We start from the raw sequence: 20,257 nt of genomic DNA, 5'->3' as shown, positions 1-20,257 counted from the left end.
TTCCGATACGCAAATATAGGTAGAAAGATACTGTTTAAACATCTTAACTCTACTTTAAATCGGATAAAATATATTTCAGATATGCAATAAATAGAAAAATACTACAAAAACATCTAAACTCTACTTCTAATGCAACAAAATACAATTCCGATATTCAAATATTTAAAAATACTTAATTAATGTACTAAGTTACGTTTAAAAGAACCTTTTGTAAACACGAATTCATTCAATTGTTAAACATAGATTCCAGATTAGATGGTGTATGTATTTACTTCTTCCGCGAAATGGTTCATTTTTGAAGGAACGTTTGTGTCGTTTGTTTTTTATCTATTACATTTTAAGCGTATTTACTTCTTTCGCGAAATGGGTCATTTTTGGTGGAACCTTTAAATTGTATAGGTCGTGTTTTGTAGCTTATCCGATTTGATTATAAATACCTCGAAAGTTCGAAATTTAGTTTACGGGTTTTATTATCGAATTAAAATGTGTTATATAGTTGTATTTATGCGGTGGCGTTGGTTTGACGTTTATTGATATATTCAGTCAAGTTTTTTGTGCTTTGTTAATGGTAAGGTGTGTTTCGCTTCTTGCTATTACATTTTCTATTGGTGTTATAGTGAGTTGCAGGCTAAGAAAGACAAAATATATAGTACAGTCGGCGCAAGGATACCTCAGACCATTTCCGTCCAGTCGACCGCGCGTAATTTAAATTTGACCACTTTACGGTCAATTTCAAATTTCGTGAGTCTCATCGTTTTTTCGCGCCATCTAGGAACCGAAATTGGAATCTATTTTTTAATTTCATGTTGTCATGAGTTTAATTACTGAATGCAGCTAAAGAAGGTTCGATAATTGAAGCTCCAAATATTTTAAATAGCCCAAGAGGTTACTATAAAAAGCATGATAAAGGTTTATTGTTAACAACTAAAGAGAAAAATATAATTTTAAACGTCTATAGCTCATTAAGACAACGTTACCCCCAAGAAAGCATGGTAACTATTTTAAAAGAAACTGCCGATTTAACTGGTAAGACGTAGAAATAAATTTACAAAAATAAATAATTATACCTACTATTTTATATTTAAGAATGATAGGAATGTCTTATCTTTTAAATTTGCTCGCCACCACAATTATGAAATTAAAAAATAAAGATTCCAATTTCGGTCTCTAGATGGCGCTAAAAGACGACAAAAAGAGCAAAATTCGAATTTGACCGTAAAATGGCCAAATTCAAATTTCGCGCGGTGGAATGACCGGAAACGATCTGAGGCATCCTTGCGCCGATTGCACTATATATTTTGTCTTTCTTAGCCTGCAACTCACTATAGTGTTTTGATTGACTTTTACTTGATTTCTAAATATTTGTATTAATTTGTTGCCCGATTGCTTTATTATATTTTTATATTGGGTTTTTTTTTGCTATGAAGCCTGATCGATTGGGTTATTGTATTTTTTCTATTCGTTATTTTTGCTCTGAAACCTCATCGATTAGGGTATTATTATATATTTTTCTATTGGTTATTTTTGCTCTAAAGCCTGATTGATTGGGTTATTATTATATATTTTTCTATTCGTTAGAATAACTTTTCACCGGTTGAAATTTCTAACTTAATCTGTGAGGCTAAATTGGGTTTTTTAGGAATATCGCTGAAATATAATTAATATAGTTTAACTATTAGATTTCGTTACTTCGATTTAAAATGTTTTTTACGTTGATTGGAAAGTACTTGTTTATCTTTCTCTCACTTTTTTGTACCAAATAAATGGTTAACGTATCGTACATTGACATGTTATTCTCAAAAACAATTAATTTAACTAAGCTTTGTAAAACAACCCTTTGACCTTATTATCTAAGGGAAAAATTGTTTGTTTGTGATCGAACAAGCGTTATGTGTAGGTTTTCAAGTATGTTCTACAACTTTATCGTTGAAAATTGTTCCCTAGTAGAGTCCAACGCCGACGAATTTTGGAGCGGCGGCGGCGTTGCCCAAATTTGGACTAGTCGGCGGCGGCGCGCTGAGGCGCGCCGGCGCTAGTGTTTTTCAAGTGGTGGCGGCGGCGTTTGTCGGCGTTGCCTTATATTAAATTATCTCAAAAAGGCATTTTATTTTATATATATATATATATATATATATATATATATATATAACAATCAAAAATCTTCCCAATTGAAGTACCAATTATTTATTTTAGTATAAAACTTTTATACAAAACATTCAATATTACATTTACGTACTGTGTAGTCAAAAATCAGCTTAACGTCGGGATTCAGGCAACTAAGTTACTAGATGCCGCAGTCTCATGCTCAGTCTTTATTTACTCTGCTTTGCTACTGTAGCGCCGCCGTCAGGAGCAATAGTACATCGAGGAAATAGATAAATGTTGAAAAATTATAGTTGGTGTATCATAAAGTCCAATAGAAATTTCACGATAAAAGCAGTAACTTGAGTTTGAGTAAAATCGGAAAATAAACGGCGGCGAGTACATCGGCGGCGTCGGACTCTATTCCCTAGCACCTAGCGGTCCAAAAATAAATAAAAAAAACGTGAAAACGTATTCGAGTTTTCTGCGATTTGCAATTCAAAGCGTTCCTAAATAAATACGCATACCCTGAAAATTTCCAAATTATATCTTAATTAGTTTTTGATCAAAAAGCCTGGTCAGAGCAAATCGAGCCACCCTAAAGATATTATTTTAGATTAATATGTAGCATATAAAAATATCTGGAATTCAAATATATAACGTAAATTAAGTAGTAACTGTATAAAGTTTCGATAATTTAAGAATATATATTCTTCTTTGCAATTTTGTTTTATTTCCGATTTGTAAAATAGAATTATTTTACTTTTAACTTTACGTGTTTTATACTAAAAACCATAGTGCTAAAAACCAACCAAGTGGAGTACGGATGCCCCCTTCAACAAACCCCTCTCCTTCTCATACGAACGAGTCACGTGGACAAGCGCTTTTTCGGGGAGTCGTTGGAGTAGGACGATTGCACTTTGCGGCACGTTTTAATCGCTTTTTACGGCCGTTACGTAATAGATACGGATGGCCTCCCGTCTTAAATCGATTTAGCATATAAAAAAATGTATGTATACAAATTTTCAAGCTTTTATCACAAAACGCATGATTTTTTCAACTTGCGAACTGACTGCCCTCGCTCGGCATTTTCCCTCTTCCCGCTTCGCAATATCGCTACCATGAAAACGCCCAGAAATTTTCTCGCGCGACTTTTAAACATATCTCTCGCAAAACGCTGGATTTTTCTCGCTCGATATTAGCCTAGCTGATTATTATTATTATTATTATCAACAGTGCTCCAACGAAAGAAAAGGGAGTAATTTATAATTTCGTGACGTATTCTCTTTTTTACTCCTTCCCTATAGTCAAACAGCGGTTCTCGTCAATTCTGTTATACATATTTAAGGGGTGGAAGTCTTTCCAATAGTTGTACTTCGTTACGATAGTAAGTGAAATGTCGAAAACGTCAATTTGCGTTACGAAATTTGTGAAAGGCCCCTATTCGTATACCAAACGTCAGCCAAACTGTTGAGATTCATCCTCCAATATTAACGAGAACAGAGTCGAAATTCTTTAGATATTATCACGCTAAAGTCTATCCTAAAATTTTATCAAATATATTTCACAAATTCTGATACATAAAATTAATAACATCAATAAAATTTATTTGTGCTTTATAAAATTTTCTTTACATAATTTATCGTGGAAATTATCAATACATTTCACATACTAAAACGTACGAACAACAATATTAAAATCTAGTACACGAAGTTACAAATTAGTTTCTCAATTAAGTATTATTTCGATGATTACACGAACGAGTTAGTCCAAAGAATAATGTCATCTAACAGACAAGGATATACTTCCATTGAATCGTTGTCAAATCTACTAACAATATACGTGCAAAGTACCGTTATTCAAACGTGCATTAATTGGAAGGCGTGCTAATCCAGACCTTACTGCAAAGTCTGCGGTCCCAACAAGGAAAAGCCTCCGTCGACCAACAACGTAGCGCCAGTTATAAATGACGCCATGTCCGACGCCAAAAAGGCAATAGCTTTGGCAACTTCCTCCGACTCGCCAATTCGTCCAAGGACGTGAAAGGTCTTACCAAGTTCTTTCAGTTGGTCGGCCTCGTCGGGATCCATGCCCCCGCTTACCAACAAATCAGTCTCTATCATTCCAGGGTTGACGGTATTGACTCGAATCTCAAACTGGCCTAATTCGACGGCGGCGTTGCGACTTATCATATCTACTCCGGCCTTCGAGGCGCAATAGGGGTGAGAAGCGGTAAATGGTCTCTGCGAAAGAACGGTCGACACGTTAACTATATTTCCTTTGCTCTCCTTGAGGTGGGGTATAGCTAACTGCATCAGTCGAAAAAGCGACTTAAGGTTAATTTCCATGGTTTCCTCAAACACTGACATGGGTGTTTCCTCCAAACTCGGGCTTCTCCGCAAGACACCGGCGTTGTTAACCAGAACGTCCAGTTTTCCAAAGTGATCGATCGTTTCTTGGATGATCCTTTCTCGATCTTCTTCAACGGTAACGTCCGCCACCATGGACAAGACTTTGTCTTCTGGACAGCCCGCGCCTACAACGTCCTCGACGACCTTTTGAACTCTTTCTTCGTTTCTTCCATTGACGACTACGTAGCTTCCGAGTGACGCGAAGTAAACGGCAGTGGCAGCCCCGATTCCACCGGATGAACCGGTAATTAAAACGACTTTCTCTTTCAAGCTTGATAAAGGCCCATCCTCAGAAGTCATTTCAAATTCTATAAAAAAATCAATGATCAGTCGGTACCTTGTATTTGAATACAAAATAGCGATAAGTAAAAAGCGAAAATTTGCTTTTCCAATATTAATTATTCAAAGTTTTCCTATGTAAAAGTTCTTACCTTTTAATTCTTTTTCGGAAGAAAGGTGTCTTGAAAAAAAAAGCTTATTTTTTTGGATCCGCAATTAATACGACTTCTTAAACGAACGTTATGTTTCCGTCAAAATCTATGGTTTGCGTTTGTTGAAAATCCGTTAGAAAAACAAATGGAATTTGTCTCGTACGCAGGTGCGCACTGGAATAACTCATTGCCTCTCCGAGTTCTTGGTAAATCTTATCTTCCTAAACATTCCCATTGTTTTCAATGTTTGATTCACGCATGCGTTGATTTTGTGCTCTTTATTTGTACTTGGAAGAGTTTTTAATAATAGTTAAAATACCGAGAAAAGTCCCCGTATGCGAACCATTTGTCGATAATATAATGTACCTGTAACGTTTCAATATTCGTCAGGAAATGTTTGGTGCGGAGAACCTTTGGGAGAATGAAATGCCAATCAATATTATTAGGCCGCTTTAGGAAGACCTGTAGGAGGAACGTTAGGCGTTGTTAAACGGTACACTAAAGTACTCAAGACGTTATCGATTTTGCCTCGTTTCTCATGCACTACAAGGAATGTTAGTTTCAACGATGTTCCAATCTAATAGAAAGCTAAATTCAAAACGTAAAACTACTAAGTAACAAGTTTGACAAGAATATATTATTAGTTTGGAAAATATAGAAATGGGGATATTTTGTATTAGGAGATTAAGTCCAATAGGCCATTTGAAACTCAATCAACACATTCTCAAATGAAGATTTTACAAAGCTTTCTTAGCTAACAGACCTTTGTAAAGAATCAGTAAGCCAATTCCTTTTTTAGCTTTTGTAAAGGCCTTCGTAACGGCAATCGTTTTGCACATGAATGCCGGTATTCGCACGAATGACTTGCGTAAATAATCAGACGTAATTCGTTACGTAGTCTAACAAAAAGTATCATTTCAACGTAAATATATTGAGAGATTATACAATGGTAACTTTGTTTGTGTAATTTCGGATTACTTCGGTGTAGCTGTTTGAGCCTGAATAAAGAGTTACCGAAGTTATGTTGGCCCCTATTGTGTCTCTTGATCATAATTATCTATTATATATCTAAAACCAGTTTGATTGACATATCCTTGAAAGCCGTTTGCTTGGTTCATTGTGATAAGTACAGTTGACACGACCTAGTGATAAGCCCAACCCTTTTAATTTTTCTTTATTAAATTGGTTTGCGACAACAAACTCAAGAGTAGCTGTGTTAGTTTCGTGTGGGTATAACCACATAAATAAATTTGCTACGCTGTTTCAGGATACTGGTTCACCTTGGGTAGACTTAAAAGAAAAACCTCTCTCCGGTTATTTGACCCCCCCCCCCCCCCAAACAAAATGAGGGGTCGTTTTCCCGGGGATATTTCAAACTATTAATCACGAACCCATCACTATTCTACCTGGAGAGAGTCTCAAGATTTTAGCTCGCTGTATATTCCAAGTATCTACCGTTGAAAGTAAGTTTTTCTTTCTTTAAGTATTAAGTATTTCAAAAATTAAACGAAATTTAAAAAATTCTGATATTGATTAAACCTAAATTTGGGGGAATATATTTTATTTTTTTACCATGGTTTACTGTAGTCGGTTATAATAGACAGTTTCAGCAACTCATGAAAATGACATTTGCGTTTATATGCGAAGTATATGTATATAAAAACGCGTGACAATTTAATACTGTAGACTTTTCTTGTTTACTTAATCAGCTATATACGGTCGGCTATATAATTACATATCCATGAAATCTTTCGAGTTATTACGATAATATTAAAAATAAATTGCTGGTGTACGCGAGTGTTATCCAGATATTATTGTTAGTTTGGAAATTCTTTCCAGAAACATGGTCTGTCTGAAAGGTCTCGTTGCGCTTATCACGGGTGGAAGCGGGGGTATTGGGGCAGCCACGGCTATCCATTTTGCTTCCCTGGACTGCGCCGTAGCTATCAATGGTCGAAATGCTGAGAAGTTGAAAACTGTCGTAGAGGAATGTCTCAAAACTGGGATATCCAAAGACAAGGTGTTGTCAGTGATTGGCGATGTCAGCAAGGAAGAAGACGCCGCTGCCATAGTTCAAAAGACTGTGGCTCATTTTGGAAAACTTGATATCTTGGTGAACAACGCCGGCTTCTCCATCATCAACCCTGACTTCGAGAAGACACCTTTGACCGATTTTGACAGCATAATGAACACCAACGTTAGAGCCCTGTTTCATATGGTTCAACTTGCCACACCCCATTTGAAAAAGACCAAGGGAAACGTCATCAACGTTTCGAGCGTTATTTCGCACCGATTGTTTCCCAGTTCCCACTTCTACGCTTCTTCTAAAGCGGCCGTGGACTCCTTGACTAGAACAATGGCGTTGACTTTGGCTGAGGATGGAATTAGGGTAAACGCGATTAACCCGGGTGGAGTTTTGACAAACTTCTTCGAAAACGCCGGTGTCAAAGACAAGGCCACTCAAGAAGCGGTGGTCAAAGAAACCGCTAAGGTCCACGCCATGAAGAGAATGGCTGATCCAATGGAGATCGCCAAACCTATCGCTTTTCTGGCTTCTTCCGACGCATCTTTTATGACCGGAAGCATTATGCTAGTTGATGGCGGCTACGTTTTGGTACCGGGAATGACCAAAATATGAATTAAAGTTGGCTTCTTAAAATTACTTTCATAATCGATTAAAATAAAATTTGTATTGTAACTGCTTGAATTTTTTTTAACGAGATGAAGAGTTTATTCAAAATAATATTCTATAGACTAGAGATAGCAGGATGTATACGTCCTTCGATTTCAAGGTGAAAATATTAAAATTTATATACGCAATCTCAACGCCGCTCTGTCGTAAGAAACGATTTTTTTTCGTGAGACTATACAGACTCTATAGCATGCTTCGTGGAATGTTTGCGTACCCTCGCTCTCGCGGCTTATAGCGTCAGAAATACAGTGATTTCACGCAGTGGCGGCGCTACACTCAGGCTAAGTAGGCTATAGCCTATGTAATTTTTTTGTAGCCTATGTAGCCTATAATAGTGGCCCCTATTTCATGAAAAGGGGGCCCAAAAATGATTCTCAGGATACTTTAAAATTATAAATATTATCTAGCCCCCTCAATCGCAGGCTTCAATTTAAGCTGTAAAATAAATAGCGCCTATATATTTTCTAAACTTTTCTAGCCTAATTATAACTTTTAAAATAAAAAGTTTTTTTGAATCTATGTTTAAATTAATTTCATCTGGGGTGTGATTCTACTCTAATCGTTAAAATGTTAACGAAAATAAAAAGACAATTTCAATTAGTGTAGAATCGCTCGGCCCTGACCTATTTATGGGGGGCCCCCAAAACCTTCTATAGCCTACCCTGAATAAAGTCTTAGCGCCGCCGCTGGATTTCAGTATCACGTGACACGACGTCACCTATGCTTTTCCCCATAGATAAAAAATCCCGCACAAAATGGCGACCACAGCCAAAGCTATGAACTGAAACTACTCTATACATGACGCTATAGAGTAATGGCAGTGCTACGTCACACGACGTCACCCATGCTTTTTCCTATTCATAAAAAATTCGCGCCTACAATGGCGGCCATGACCAAAGCTACGGAGTGCTACTACTCTATGTATTTATGGTAGAGTTTAACTAAAAGCTTGGCTTAAGGACTATTAACTTATCCTTGAAAATAAAAATATCCGTTCACCTCGCAGCATAGTGGGTAAAATTTCCTAAAAAAATAACGGATTTATTTTGGAACAAAGACATGAATGTATTAATTTCAACTATGAATATCATTGCCTTTTCGCGTTTTCCGAAATCACTGAAGCCAATCAGGTGACAGGATTTGTCCTTGACTCGATCCAAGGCTCGTAAATATTTGCAATAAAACCTCAAACAATTTTAATAATAACTAAACCCCTCTCATGGTTGAAATGAATAAATTCATGATTCCCATATAAGCGTAATAGAAGTATAGTAATAATGTAGATAACAAAGCGCTACATTTCCGTTTGTACCAAAAATTGGGGTAAAACTGGGGACCTAAATCTGAAAATTCGAAACAAACGTTGACGACGCGTTTGTAGGTGTTTAAATATTAAATAGTTCAATACACGTAGTCTTTGTAATTATTTTTAGATCGAAAAACACGGATGATAACTCTCGAAAATGTCGGTGGCGGGGAAATTATTAAGATTTTTCTCAGCCAGTCTCTTCCTGACTAAAGATACCATTTCTGAAATTAAAACCCCTCAGATGCCATATTTGATTCAGACAAAAAAATCGAAATTGAAATTAATTGATTTTCAAGAATACATTGACGTCATTCTAGAGAGGCGCGCGCTCTCTAACCTCCCTACAGACACCTGCGGATTTTCTCTCCGAGCAGTACATTTGTACTTTTTATTTCTGGCCCCCCAGGGCAAGAAATATTAAGAGGGATTGGGACGCAACCGGCACTCGGCAGTGTAGCCAGATGGGCCATTTCCCGCCGAAATTGGGCTACTTTGGGTACGCTGTTATGGGAAAAAATGCGTTGGACGACGATGTAAAATTTATGGTGCATAATACGCTATTATTTACGACGATAAATATTCTTACTGCTATAAGTTTCTTTATTTTATTCGAACTATCGTTCAATAGGCTATATACCTTCTCTGATACCACTACCAAAGGCTAACGGCCTTCGTAGTTCATTGCTTTAATCATCAAGTCACAGCGACTTCCTTGGACTGGAATTGGGCTGTATCAATACGAAGTAATAATATTAATATGTCGACTGCACAAGCCGTATATGGCCTGAGGTAATCCATAAGAGTGCAGGTTAGCACGTACCAAAAGCAGGGGTATTTATTTTTGACAAAACCCACATTTTCTTTAGGTGGCCATGCTGGGTCCGAGGCTGGCTCATGGAGGTTATCGAATAAGTGTGACGAAGTAATAAATAACTTATTGGTTTGGAAGAGGGTGGGGGGATCCGTAGCTGCGCGTGACACTAATCGACTGCACAGCACTTATCGACTGCACGTGACACTTATCGAAGCCGTGTATAAATAAGTGTGGCAAGCTAAAACCACGGAACTCGTGTAGTTCGGTTGAGGGTTGATGCGTAATCGAAGCCACGATTTTACCAGCCTTGGGTCCTTTTACCTCTTCGAGTTTTATGTTATTTTCCGTATGCAGTTGGCGCTAGTCACGTTTGAACCCCTCCGTCTCGCGCGATTTCACGGTCACTGACGAAATCGATTTCGCAGCTCTCCGCAACTCCTGTATACTTGTTTTATTCCTCCAAGCTTCAACCTTGCCTCTAGTAACATTATTTTCATCACAACCTTTTTGTTTTGTATAAAATCCCTCGACTTGTTATTGGTAAAATTAAGTATGTTGAAAGCTATTTAAACCTAAAATTTGACGTGGAACACTTTTTTAATAGAAACCAACTTTGTCTGTAACTATAGTTACAGACGCGGTACTTTACATGTCCTTCCTTTTATTAAGACTAAAAACCGGCAGTTCTCATGGTTGGATCACCTTAAATCCCAATCAAGCCGCTCTAGAACTAACTAAATACCTCGAACTGCTAGTTGTCCACCACCACTTGCGTGATGGACTTTACCTTTTGTCATTAGAGCTTTAAGAGAAGCTTTTGCTGGGCTAGTGCCGTAGTCCTGTAATCCCAAGTGTCTGGGAAGGCAGAGAATGTAGATGGCAGTGTGAGTACGACCACTAATCCCCCAACCGGCGGTTGTCATGTCCCGTTCCTATCTCCAAGTATGTCCCCGTTGGCGTGGCCTTTACACATTTCTCACCCCTGATTAATTAGATGGACGAGTGGACATTGTCCCTAACGTCACAAATCGCAAAAAAAAAGATAAGCTTTTTTGTTATACTCCGGCTATATACGTGTAATCGTGTTTTTTATATCCCTCAGTACTTTTGGTAATAATAATAATAATTTTTATTTCATCAGGTAAAGAAAGCTATACACTTATTGTGCCCTGACAGATAATGAACAAGCAATTGAAAGTAATAAAACACTAGAGTTTACAGTAAAAAATAAATAAAAGAGCAAAGATTACATATACATAGCTATAGATAAATACACCCAGTACCTAAACAATATTTACACACACATTAGCGCCATCCGCGAAACTTATCTAAACGTGCCTTAAAGGCAAACACCGACGATTTAATTTTAACGTCCGACGGAAGACAGTTCCAAGGGTTAATAACGCGTTGGGTAAAGAAAGTACGCCGAACCGTACTGAGGCACCTTTTTTTAATAATGGTGGGAGCTTTACGCCCTGTCCATTTGAGGTCGAAAAATTGCTCTGCAGACACGACATAATAACCATTTTGGATTTTTCGCTCCACAGTGGAGCACCATAGATTTGGCAGCATTAAAGCTCATACCGTTTGAAACCACCCAGCAGTCAAGAGCGTCAATATCGCTCTGAAGAGCGTGTGCATCCGATAGTGAGGTGATCATATGCCCAACCTTGTTGTCATCCGCAAAGAGTTTTAGGAGAGATTCGCTAACCACCGAGGGTAGGTCGTTAATAAATATAACGAACAGGGTAGGACCGAGAACAGACCCCTGAGGCACCCCACTAGTGACCTCTAGGAGGAGCTAGCACCACCAAGGACCACTCGTTGAACCCGACCACTCAAAAAGTCAGCAATCCAATTAAGAAGCATACACGGAACTTCAAGAGCTTCCAGTTTACGAATGAGCAAGGAGTGGGGGACAGTGTCGAAGGCCTTCCGTAAGTCCAGATAGATGAGATCAACTGAGTCTCCATTGTCAAGCCAATCAGACACGGCTATGATAGCTTCTAACAGTATAGTTGATCTTTATACCTCAGTTTAACATATCAAATTAGGAAACAATAATTTACACTACCTCGTTCAGAGTGATCGAGCGAAGAGCCCAGTCATCGTAAAGGCATTCTAAAAACAGATTCAGTAGTGTAGCTGGAAAAATTGGGCCGAACGCAAAACAGGGAATTGGGCCCCTCTATAATTATGCCACCGAACAGATTCCTGACATTTCAAATATTCGAGCTTTCGACATGTCCAAGAATATTTGTTTAATTTTAAGTACAAAATTAAGAGATCAGATCATTTTTACGTACGCATGTAAAACCTTTAGGATAGCCGGGACAGCTATACTATTCGCGAGCGCTAAAACTTATCGCTAGTTTACATGAAAAATAAGGAAAATAGTAAAAATACTCGATTTAAAGGAGCATGCCTTTCTCATTACGGGCGAAAGAAAACCCAATTTTCGAGAAAGTTTACAATGAGTATCGCCATTTCCGACGTCAAGTGACGCATCTTTTACTACCAACTGACTTAATCACTCTAATCATATGTATAGAAGCTCCATGCGTTAATCAGGCTCGTAACCAGTCGCCAAAACTCGGGGGGCGCTCAATTTTTTTTGGGGGAGTGCCAATGCGTCGATACCAACAATCGTAATTTTTGTAAATTATGAATTTCGACTTTGTTGAAAACAGAATATTTTATTAAAAATACAGGAAACTGATGTTATATGATATTTGTTGGTAGTTGAGCATTCGATTTTTTTTTCGGTCAGTGGGGTTGGGGATGCTCAAGTATTCATTTGGGGACGCTGAGCATCCCCAGGCGCCACACCACATATATACAGGACACAGACTCTAATTAGTAATTAACAAAACTAAAGACAAGACTGACACGATGAAAGTTAATTTGGCAATATCAACCAAAAAGAAGTTAATGAAACCTTAAAATAAGGAAATTATGTTTTGATGCATTTTTAAAAAAAATTGGGGCAGACCGTTGATCTCCTGACACTGTTTGGTATCTGTAAAAATGGGCATAGTATTTTTGTTGTCGGATATATAAGAAAGACATCCCACACTGTAATTTATTAAAAATTTCATATCACTAATTGGTTATAAAAATACACAAATCATTATATAAAAATCATTGTCACATGTCATTATTTACAATTACATAAATTTGGGGAGTAATAACGGGAGACTAAAGTCACACCTCATCTGCGCATTTGAAGAAAGACTAAAGTCACACCTCATCTGCGCATTTGAAGAAAGACTAAAGTCACACCTCATCTGCCCATTTGAAGAAAGACTAAAGTCACACCTCATCTGCCCATTTGAAGAAAGACTAAAGTCACACCTCATCTGCCCATTTGAAGAAAGACTAAAGTCACACCTCATCTGCCCATTTGAAGAAACCACACTGTTCATTTTGAGGTTTACTACACGCAAAAAATTTCCTTCCTTTGTTTGCCGACTCCTTTCTTACAGTCAACCTATAACCCAATACAATTAACTTAATGCGTTAAAAAATTATATTTTATCTGGCTAAAACTATCCCCTGTAGCAATTCAGGGTTGGGCTGACTTCGACAAAAAGTGTCGACTCGCATGGACGGTCAACCGTTGGCCGACCCTCCTGCGTGCCACGAGATCGAGCCAACAGCTCCCTACACTAACTATTACCGTTATATATATAGTTGGTGCAGTCCCATGAACGGGAGTGAAATAATGAATAACTGATGGAGGCCGATTTTTCAGAGGCCACGGAAGGGGGTAATCACTTCACTACATAACCGTCAATTGGAAAGCTCTCGAATCTGGGGTGCGAGTTCTGTATTTTCTGGGGTTTAGAAAAAGTAACAAATAAATCTTCATTAATAATATATCACCTAACATATTTAATTATATGAATGTAACCTACTCGAGTTGAGAGATTTTTAAAAAAGCAAACATTTGCAGATTGAATATATGATCTTTTTGGAAAAAATAGAGTACAGAAAAGAAGTTATTTTCAAAATATCTCCATTTGTTTTATTAAATCGCAAACTTTCCCAGTTTTGCGCGATTAATTGGCCAATAAAATGTCGGATATAAGTCGGCCGTTGGTCGGGCTATAAATGTTTCGTATCTTTTTCAAGTCACGACAGCTATTTAAGGTCGGCGTTCGGACTCTAAATAGTTCCAATGATAAGACTTATTGAGTCTACAAGTGGTCCAAAATGTTTTGTCGCCATACCGACTTTAAAAACGACCAAAAAAGTTCTTACGCGGAATGATCTCAAAATCGTTTAAGACTTATTGAGTCGGAAAGTGGTACAAAATGTTGGGTCGCCATACAGACTTTAGAAGCGACCAAAAACGTACTTACGCGGAATTATCTAAAAAATGTTTAAGACTTTTAGAGTCGGTATTTGGACCAGGACCCAAAAGCGACTTTTCGACCAAAGCCCGACTCTTTGTGCTACAGGGGATTGTCTTCTATTCGCCACCGAGGTTGTGCCTGTGATCTAGCGTCTACTACAGACAAATTATTAAGTGAACAATTTTTCTTAAATAAACTTATCATTATTTTTAAAGTGAAATTTACAAATAACGATGAGAAAATCTAAGTGTCTGCTTATAACATAATTTCAATAAACTGCGCCTGTAGCACATGAAGTCATTTTAGGGTCTGGGTACGGTTGAAAAGTCAACGACCAAATGGCAACCTAAAAACGTCCAAACGTTTTTCAACACTAAAACCGTAAATCCTTTTTTGGGACTATTTATGGTCGGTCAGCCGACCCTTTTACCCCTAGGACATTTCTACCCTAAATCCAAAGGTCGGCCGAATTTAGTGGTGCTTTTGCCGACGTCGGCCTGACTCTAATTTGCTACAGGGTGTAAGCTAGCTTTGAATAAAAAGAAAATACTAACGCTTTACAGGGAAGTCCACATGTACAACATACAACATCAGCTCCAAAAGCAGAATCGTTACCTCTGATATTTATAATAATTAATTAAATTTTGGCTCAAACTGGGAAAAAGAAAATGTACTCGCCTATTGGAAAAGTCATTCATTCTTCTGTTATTTCTGGGGGCTGTATTGCCCCTATTATTTGTTCTCGTAACCCTACGGGGTGCTAGCATGTCCGGCATTTCTAGTTCTCTTAATGGTCCAACTGTATTAGCATTATTTGTCAATGTGCCTTGAAAAAATATAATTTATGTAATATTTTGACGTTATAATTTAATTTTTACGTTATAAAATAATTTTATTTTATCTTACCACCAATTTGAAATGGCCTTATTCCCAATTCATCAAACCATCTCATACTACAGCCTCCGAAGCAAGCTGTATGTCTAATTTTGGTAAAGTGTTATCAAATACATGTACAAACATCCATAGCAGTTGCAATTTTAAGTTAAAATACTAACTCTTCAGTTACATTATACATGCGATGTAGAAATTTTATCTTTCTAACAGGGCCATTACGACACTGAAAATATTTTAAAAATTTAGTGTTCTTATATTTTATATATAAATTTCTATTAAAAAGTTTAAATACATACCTCTTGACAAATTTCTTCAGATACTACGGCTACTTCTACAGTATCAGGCAACCATATCGTAGCGTCGCAAGCGGGGTAGCCGATGCACGATAAAAAAAACCCTTTTCCAATTCTCTTCTCTTTTAAATGTACATCTGAGACTTTGCATCTGGGGCATTTCATTATAGATTGCGCTGCTGGTTCAAGAACTTCTGAAAGTGTTTGTGAAATTTTGTTTTTACTCATCATTGGATTTAAGACATTCATGAAAAACACCTTCTTGAAGATCTGTGCCATTTCCAAAATATTTTGATAATTCAGAATCAATTTTAGTTGCCTATTTAAAAGAACGCCAATTATTCCCTTTTATAAGTGCAAGTTCCAAAAAGAAAAATAATATATACCTGCGCCACAGCTTGAACAAAAATATCTTTATACTTCTTAATTTGTTCTTTTAGAACATCTATTTGAAATTGATTAATATTTTTTAAAAACAATTAAGATCTATAGATATTACCATTAGGATTTCTCGTTCCTTCACATATCCTATAAAATCCAAAATGTATTATTTGTTATATTTATGAAAAATTGATTAAACCACCTTTTCAGATCAGCTTCTAACTCAGACCTATAGTTTGGTTTTGACATGAAAACTCCCATCGAATCATAACCTTAATTTCAAAATTACCAATATTCAATTAAAAGAAGCTTTCTTATACAGAGATCAATAATCGTTAATTACCATCTGCTAAACCAATTCCTAATTCACCCGGTACAAAGCGGTTTTCCGCATTTAAGCCCACATATAATCTTTCTTTTATCTTTTCTATGTGCTCAGCATGTGTAGCGTCGGTTCCAATTCCATGTTTTTCCATTAAGGCAATCAAATCAGCTTCAGTCAGTAACTGTGGTGCTGTTGTACAGCCTTCCTCAATCTATGAAGATTTTTTTGTAGATAGAAATGCTACACAGAAACAGTTGTCAAACATACCTCAATTGAATCGGGAGTAAAACATTCCCCCATTCGATACTCGGGAAGTTCCTAGTTTTATTTTGTACGTTAAAATAAAGATTAAGTTATGGCTAGTTTTTGTATTTACTTTATCAGTCCATTTCTCATACGGATAAACATCCAGATAATTTTTTTCTAATATAATTAATCCCTTAACAGTAAACTGGAAGAAAATTGGAAATTATCAGTAGCCAAAACTTTCAAGTTGCACACTCAAATTTTTACACACTAGTTCTGTAGCGATGCTAATTTCAATGGTCGTTTCAAATCCAACCGCGTCTTTAGAGATGCAAGCTAAGAAATGTCGGACTATAAAGTCATAAATCTTCTTCTCATTACCCTATTTAATAGGATTGTTTGAATAACAATTGGAAAAAAAATTAAAATTAGATAAAACTAGGCATGTGCGAGCCTTGATTTTTGGGTTTCAAGCCGAGCTTCGAGTATGAAAAATTTCACTTTTAGAGTATCAAGCCTAGCTTTAAAACTTTATTGAGCTTTTAAGTCATAGCTTAAAAAGTTGTTTCGATTACTCGAATAATTAGTAGATGATAGATTTAGCTTGAAAAGGCTATGAATAATTAGGTTTAATAAGTAAAACATTTTTTTAAATAAAGAATACTTACTTCCAGAGCTTTTACGTTTATTTGAGGCCATATTTGTGAAGTCTAAATGAATAACTGTCCATACAAGGGATTACAACAAGAATATAGTGGACTGATGAACCACCAAACAACTGCCAATATACAGCTAGGGCACCCTACTTATATAACTTATGGTTTTGGTTTTGTTTTCTACATTTAAAATCAGTGACCAATCAGAAACAACTAGGAATTGTAGCGAGACCAAATATAACTTTTTTAGTAGCTTCTCCCGCCATTTTTAAAAGCTCGCGAGTAGTGCCTTGGTAAGAATATAGTTTCGAGTACTCGAAAGTTAACTCGATTTAACGCTCAAACCATTTTAGAGCTTTTCAACTTATTCTTTTCGAGCCGAGTACTCAGCTTGAAGGTCAATCGAGTACTCGAACGAAATTGAGTACTAGCACATGCCTAATAAAAACTTACCCCAAGGGTATTTGTGTATTTGGTTGGGTGTATTGGGGGATGAGCATTGTCAGTTTTCATTCCTTGTCTCGGATTTGGCCCCCCTTGCAAAACCCTTTGAGCAAAATCTCCCCAATTTGCATCGACTGTTTGCATTTGAACCAAACCAGCCAAATCCATTTCTTTAGGAAACATGTTGGTTTCTGTTCTTGGATAACTTATAAATCCTTGTGTGTACAAGGACTCTGCTACTTTCATTGTCTCTTTAGCATTAATTTTTAATTTTCTTGATCCATTCTTTTCTAATTCCACTGTATCTAAAGGTAGAGGCCTCCACTTGGATTTGCTTTTACACTGAACATTTTTAACAGTAGCGTCCCTATTCTATGTTTAAAATTTTTAATGAAACAACTTTTAATAACAGAAAAATTACAAACATACCTCCCAGCATGGAATACAAAGCGCTACAGCTAGGTTTTTGTCAAACACACGGTTTCTGTTCCACGAGAAATTTGTAACAATGTCGTTTCTTTTGTGTTTAACTGAAAATTTTATATAAATAAGCACTAATTTTTTAAAAAGAAATTTCATATTTACCTTCAATTTTCCAAAATTCTTGAGGTATAAAGTTCTGGGCTTCTTTATAGCGTTCAATCACAAAGCCCATAGTGGGGAACTGACAGCTCCCATAACTTATAACTGGACCTTCACCCAAAACTGCTGGGAAAACCTTTTTAAGACGCAATGTTTGAAACCTAGTAAAAGCAGCACCTATAAACATGCTGAAATGTTACTAAGGTGATTAATTTTGTTTTATCATCATAATGAAATTGACCTATTCTTAAATCCAGCTCTTTTCTAACTTCTACAGCATCACTAGTTCTTTTGTCAGGGGCTTGCAAGTTTTGAATGGCCCTTGTAATTGCAGGTCGAGTGATTTCTGAGAACCGTGCTCTTAAAACTGTTAACCTTGGATTTACTACAACGATGGTATTTCAATTGACGTTGGCAAGTAATCAATAATCCTTAACAATGTACCATTTTTGCAGACTCCTATGATTTCAAATCCAATATTCTCACCTTCCCTATCTCCATCAGTCCATATTATTAATTTTGAACATAGCTTAGCTTCTCGTTCCAAAGTTTTCTACAATAATATACAATTAGACTAGGTTTTAAAGATTTGCACTAATCATTAAAACCTTAATTTTTTCATAATCACCAGGGCAAACATTATTTATAGGTGCTTCAAACAATGCAATAGGATTACACGATTTCCTATGAAGAGGTTTAATGTTTTATCTCTAAAAATTATATCATGGATTACCTAACTAGTAGCACTGAAGAATGTACCTTAACCATAGATTCCGATACTCAGTTTGCATAGGTTAGTTGTTCCATGCTTCCCTTGTCCATCCCTATGGTATTAGAGGCCAAATTCATGCGATATATCTATTCATAACTGCAGTAATTTTTTTGTCTAACGTCAAGGTACATCCATTAGCGAAGCTAGTTAAATAATCTATAGTTCAAAAGTATGGATTTAAGAAAAACATACCAATTTTTAAATTGGGCAGAAAATTCAATATTTAATAGATGACCTGAAACAGATGTCATAACCATAGCACATTTATCTTGACCCAGCTGGTAGTCAAACTCGAAAATTTTGTTAAATACTGAAAGGCCATTTCTACGATTTAAGTGACCATTTGACAAAATTTCAGACAAATTCTTGGCGGCGTCATTTTTTTCAGCCACATTTAATACTCTAACCATTTTTGATGGTTTTTTCGCTGTAAAATCATTACCAAGTTGTAGATGATAATTATCACATGAAAACGTTTGGAAATAGCGCCAAAAGTTAGTCCATAAGCCTTGACCGATTTTTACTAACAAAGCATTATCGTTTTTCTTATAAACTTTTAGCTTAAATTTATTGAAAAAATTTAACTTTGGAAGCATAAATATAATTTTATTATTATTATGAGCACGATATATACAAAAACTTTCATCAGGGACTCCCTGTTTTCAACTTGGGACTTGGACCGATTAAAGTTAAACTACTGGAGCCATTGAATTGGGAATAATACTGCTAGAATTACAATTACGATTTCGGTTGCCATGGTTACGCGGGACCTGTTCTGAGAAGACTGTACGAAATTCATCTTTATAATTAGGCGGTAGCGCCATCTATATTTTGTAAAGTTATATGATTCGCGCAAAAATTCAATTGCAATATAGTTGCCACCACTAGAGAAAGATGCCGCCACGGTTGAACGATATAGTTGAAAAAGTCTCCATATTGAACGATATTGGTCCAGAAAATGCAGTGTATGTTGGATGTTTGCTCTACTTTTGCCATGGAGAGAGGTTTGAATTTCAGCATGGAAAAATCCAACATTATGATCTTTAGAGGCTGTACAGATGTTAACGAGCCCATTGATACTACTCTGCAACTCAGTAATAAGCCTATGTCAGTCGTTTCTCAATATGTATATTTAGGGGTTTTGCTGAGCTCTCAAGGTCATTAGCTTGCTGAAATTGAAAAGAACATTAAGAGCAAAGGTAATAAGTTGCGATGGGCCGTCACCAACATGGCTAACCGCTCGTACAATAGATACTCCATAGAAATCTCATAGGTAACTAGAATGCTGCCGCCTACGGCCGAGCTTGACGCCAGTTCACCTTGATCCTTCAGCCAATGAGAGGCCGTAGAGTGGTTCCGCCAAGGAGGATAATGATCCTCCTTGGTTCCGCGTAACTATAGCGGGAGCTAGGAGAGGTCATTCTCTCTGGTGACATTAAATTCTTGGCAGAACCACTCTTTGAGCTCTGATTGGCTGAGATCTGGCTATCGTCTGCCACGGCGTTTGGTCCATTTGCCAGTTACACGGCAGCATTCTAGTTACCTATGAGATTTCTATGAGATACTC

The 20,257-nt window shown here is 36.8% G+C and overlaps 3 protein-coding genes across 4 annotated transcripts; 1 reads left to right on the top strand and 2 right to left on the bottom strand.

The window, feature by feature from the left end:
* Window positions 1–3,701: 3,701 nt before the first annotated feature.
* LOC149932773 (uncharacterized) lies at window positions 3,702–5,084 on the bottom strand. Its single transcript, XM_090155810.1, has 2 exons — window positions 4,925–5,084; window positions 3,702–4,801 (listed from the first exon to the last, which is right to left on the bottom strand). The coding sequence occupies exon 2, from the start codon at window positions 4,791–4,793 to the stop codon at window positions 3,981–3,983; it is 813 nt and encodes a 270-aa protein (XP_090011936.1). The 5' UTR covers window positions 4,794–4,801; window positions 4,925–5,084; the 3' UTR covers window positions 3,702–3,980.
* Window positions 5,085–6,123: 1,039 nt separating this feature from the next.
* Window positions 6,124–7,592, top strand: LOC149932772 (uncharacterized). The gene is made up of 2 exons (XM_090156058.1): window positions 6,124–6,387; window positions 6,764–7,592. The coding sequence occupies exon 2, from the start codon at window positions 6,768–6,770 to the stop codon at window positions 7,560–7,562; it is 795 nt and encodes a 264-aa protein (XP_090012184.1). The 5' UTR covers window positions 6,124–6,387; window positions 6,764–6,767; the 3' UTR covers window positions 7,563–7,592.
* Window positions 7,593–12,814: 5,222 nt separating this feature from the next.
* Top3alpha (topoisomerase 3-alpha) lies at window positions 12,815–19,324 on the bottom strand. Of its 2 annotated transcripts, XM_090156030.1 has the most exons (23): window positions 19,098–19,324; window positions 18,883–19,014; window positions 18,527–18,602; window positions 18,363–18,471; window positions 18,160–18,303; window positions 17,922–18,095; window positions 17,766–17,866; window positions 17,346–17,708; window positions 16,508–16,618; window positions 16,367–16,441; window positions 16,258–16,308; window positions 16,009–16,201; window positions 15,868–15,937; window positions 15,784–15,812; window positions 15,671–15,729; window positions 15,543–15,603; window positions 15,288–15,478; window positions 15,153–15,214; window positions 15,004–15,077; window positions 14,776–14,923; window positions 14,652–14,714; window positions 13,130–13,229; window positions 12,815–12,949 (listed from the first exon to the last, which is right to left on the bottom strand). In XM_090156030.1, the coding sequence occupies exons 2-23, from the start codon at window positions 18,945–18,947 to the stop codon at window positions 12,944–12,946; spliced, it is 2,325 nt and encodes a 774-aa protein (XP_090012156.1). In that variant the 5' UTR covers window positions 18,948–19,014; window positions 19,098–19,324; the 3' UTR covers window positions 12,815–12,943. The 2 variants fall into 2 exon arrangements, with proteins under 2 accessions (XP_090012156.1, XP_090012155.1); XM_090156029.1 differs by lacking the exon at window positions 12,815–12,949 and having other exon boundaries at window positions 12,958–13,229; window positions 18,883–19,324.
* Between the last annotated feature and the right edge of the window lie 933 nt (window positions 19,325–20,257).

The sequence above is a fragment of the Leiobunum rupestre genome, chromosome 8, assembly GCF_980474605.1.
Source record: "Leiobunum rupestre chromosome 8, qqLeiRupe1.1.hap1, whole genome shotgun sequence".
In the NCBI taxonomy this organism is placed as follows: domain Eukaryota; kingdom Metazoa; phylum Arthropoda; class Arachnida; order Opiliones; family Sclerosomatidae; genus Leiobunum; species Leiobunum rupestre.
This window is presented reverse-complemented; position numbering and strand designations above follow the sequence as displayed.

Excerpts from the sequence above, each read along its gene's own strand:
- LOC149932773 (XM_090155810.1), bottom strand. The coding sequence starts at position 4,793 with ATGACTTCTGAGGATGGGCCTTTATCAAGCTTGAAAGAGAAAGTCGTT.
- LOC149932772 (XM_090156058.1), top strand. The coding sequence starts at position 6,768 with ATGGTCTGTCTGAAAGGTCTCGTTGCGCTTATCACGGGTGGAAGCGGG.
- Top3alpha (XM_090156029.1), bottom strand. The coding sequence starts at position 19,286 with ATGCTTCCAAAGTTAAATTTTTTCAATAAATTTAAGCTAAAAGTTTAT. Across the intron at positions 14,924-15,003 it reads AAGGCCATTTCAAATTGGTG|GCACATTGACAAATAATGCT; the intron begins GTAAGATAAAAT and ends TATTTTTTCAAG. Across the intron at positions 14,715-14,775 it reads ATGAATGACTTTTCCAATAG|AGGTAACGATTCTGCTTTTG; the intron begins GCGAGTACATTT and ends TATAAATATCAG.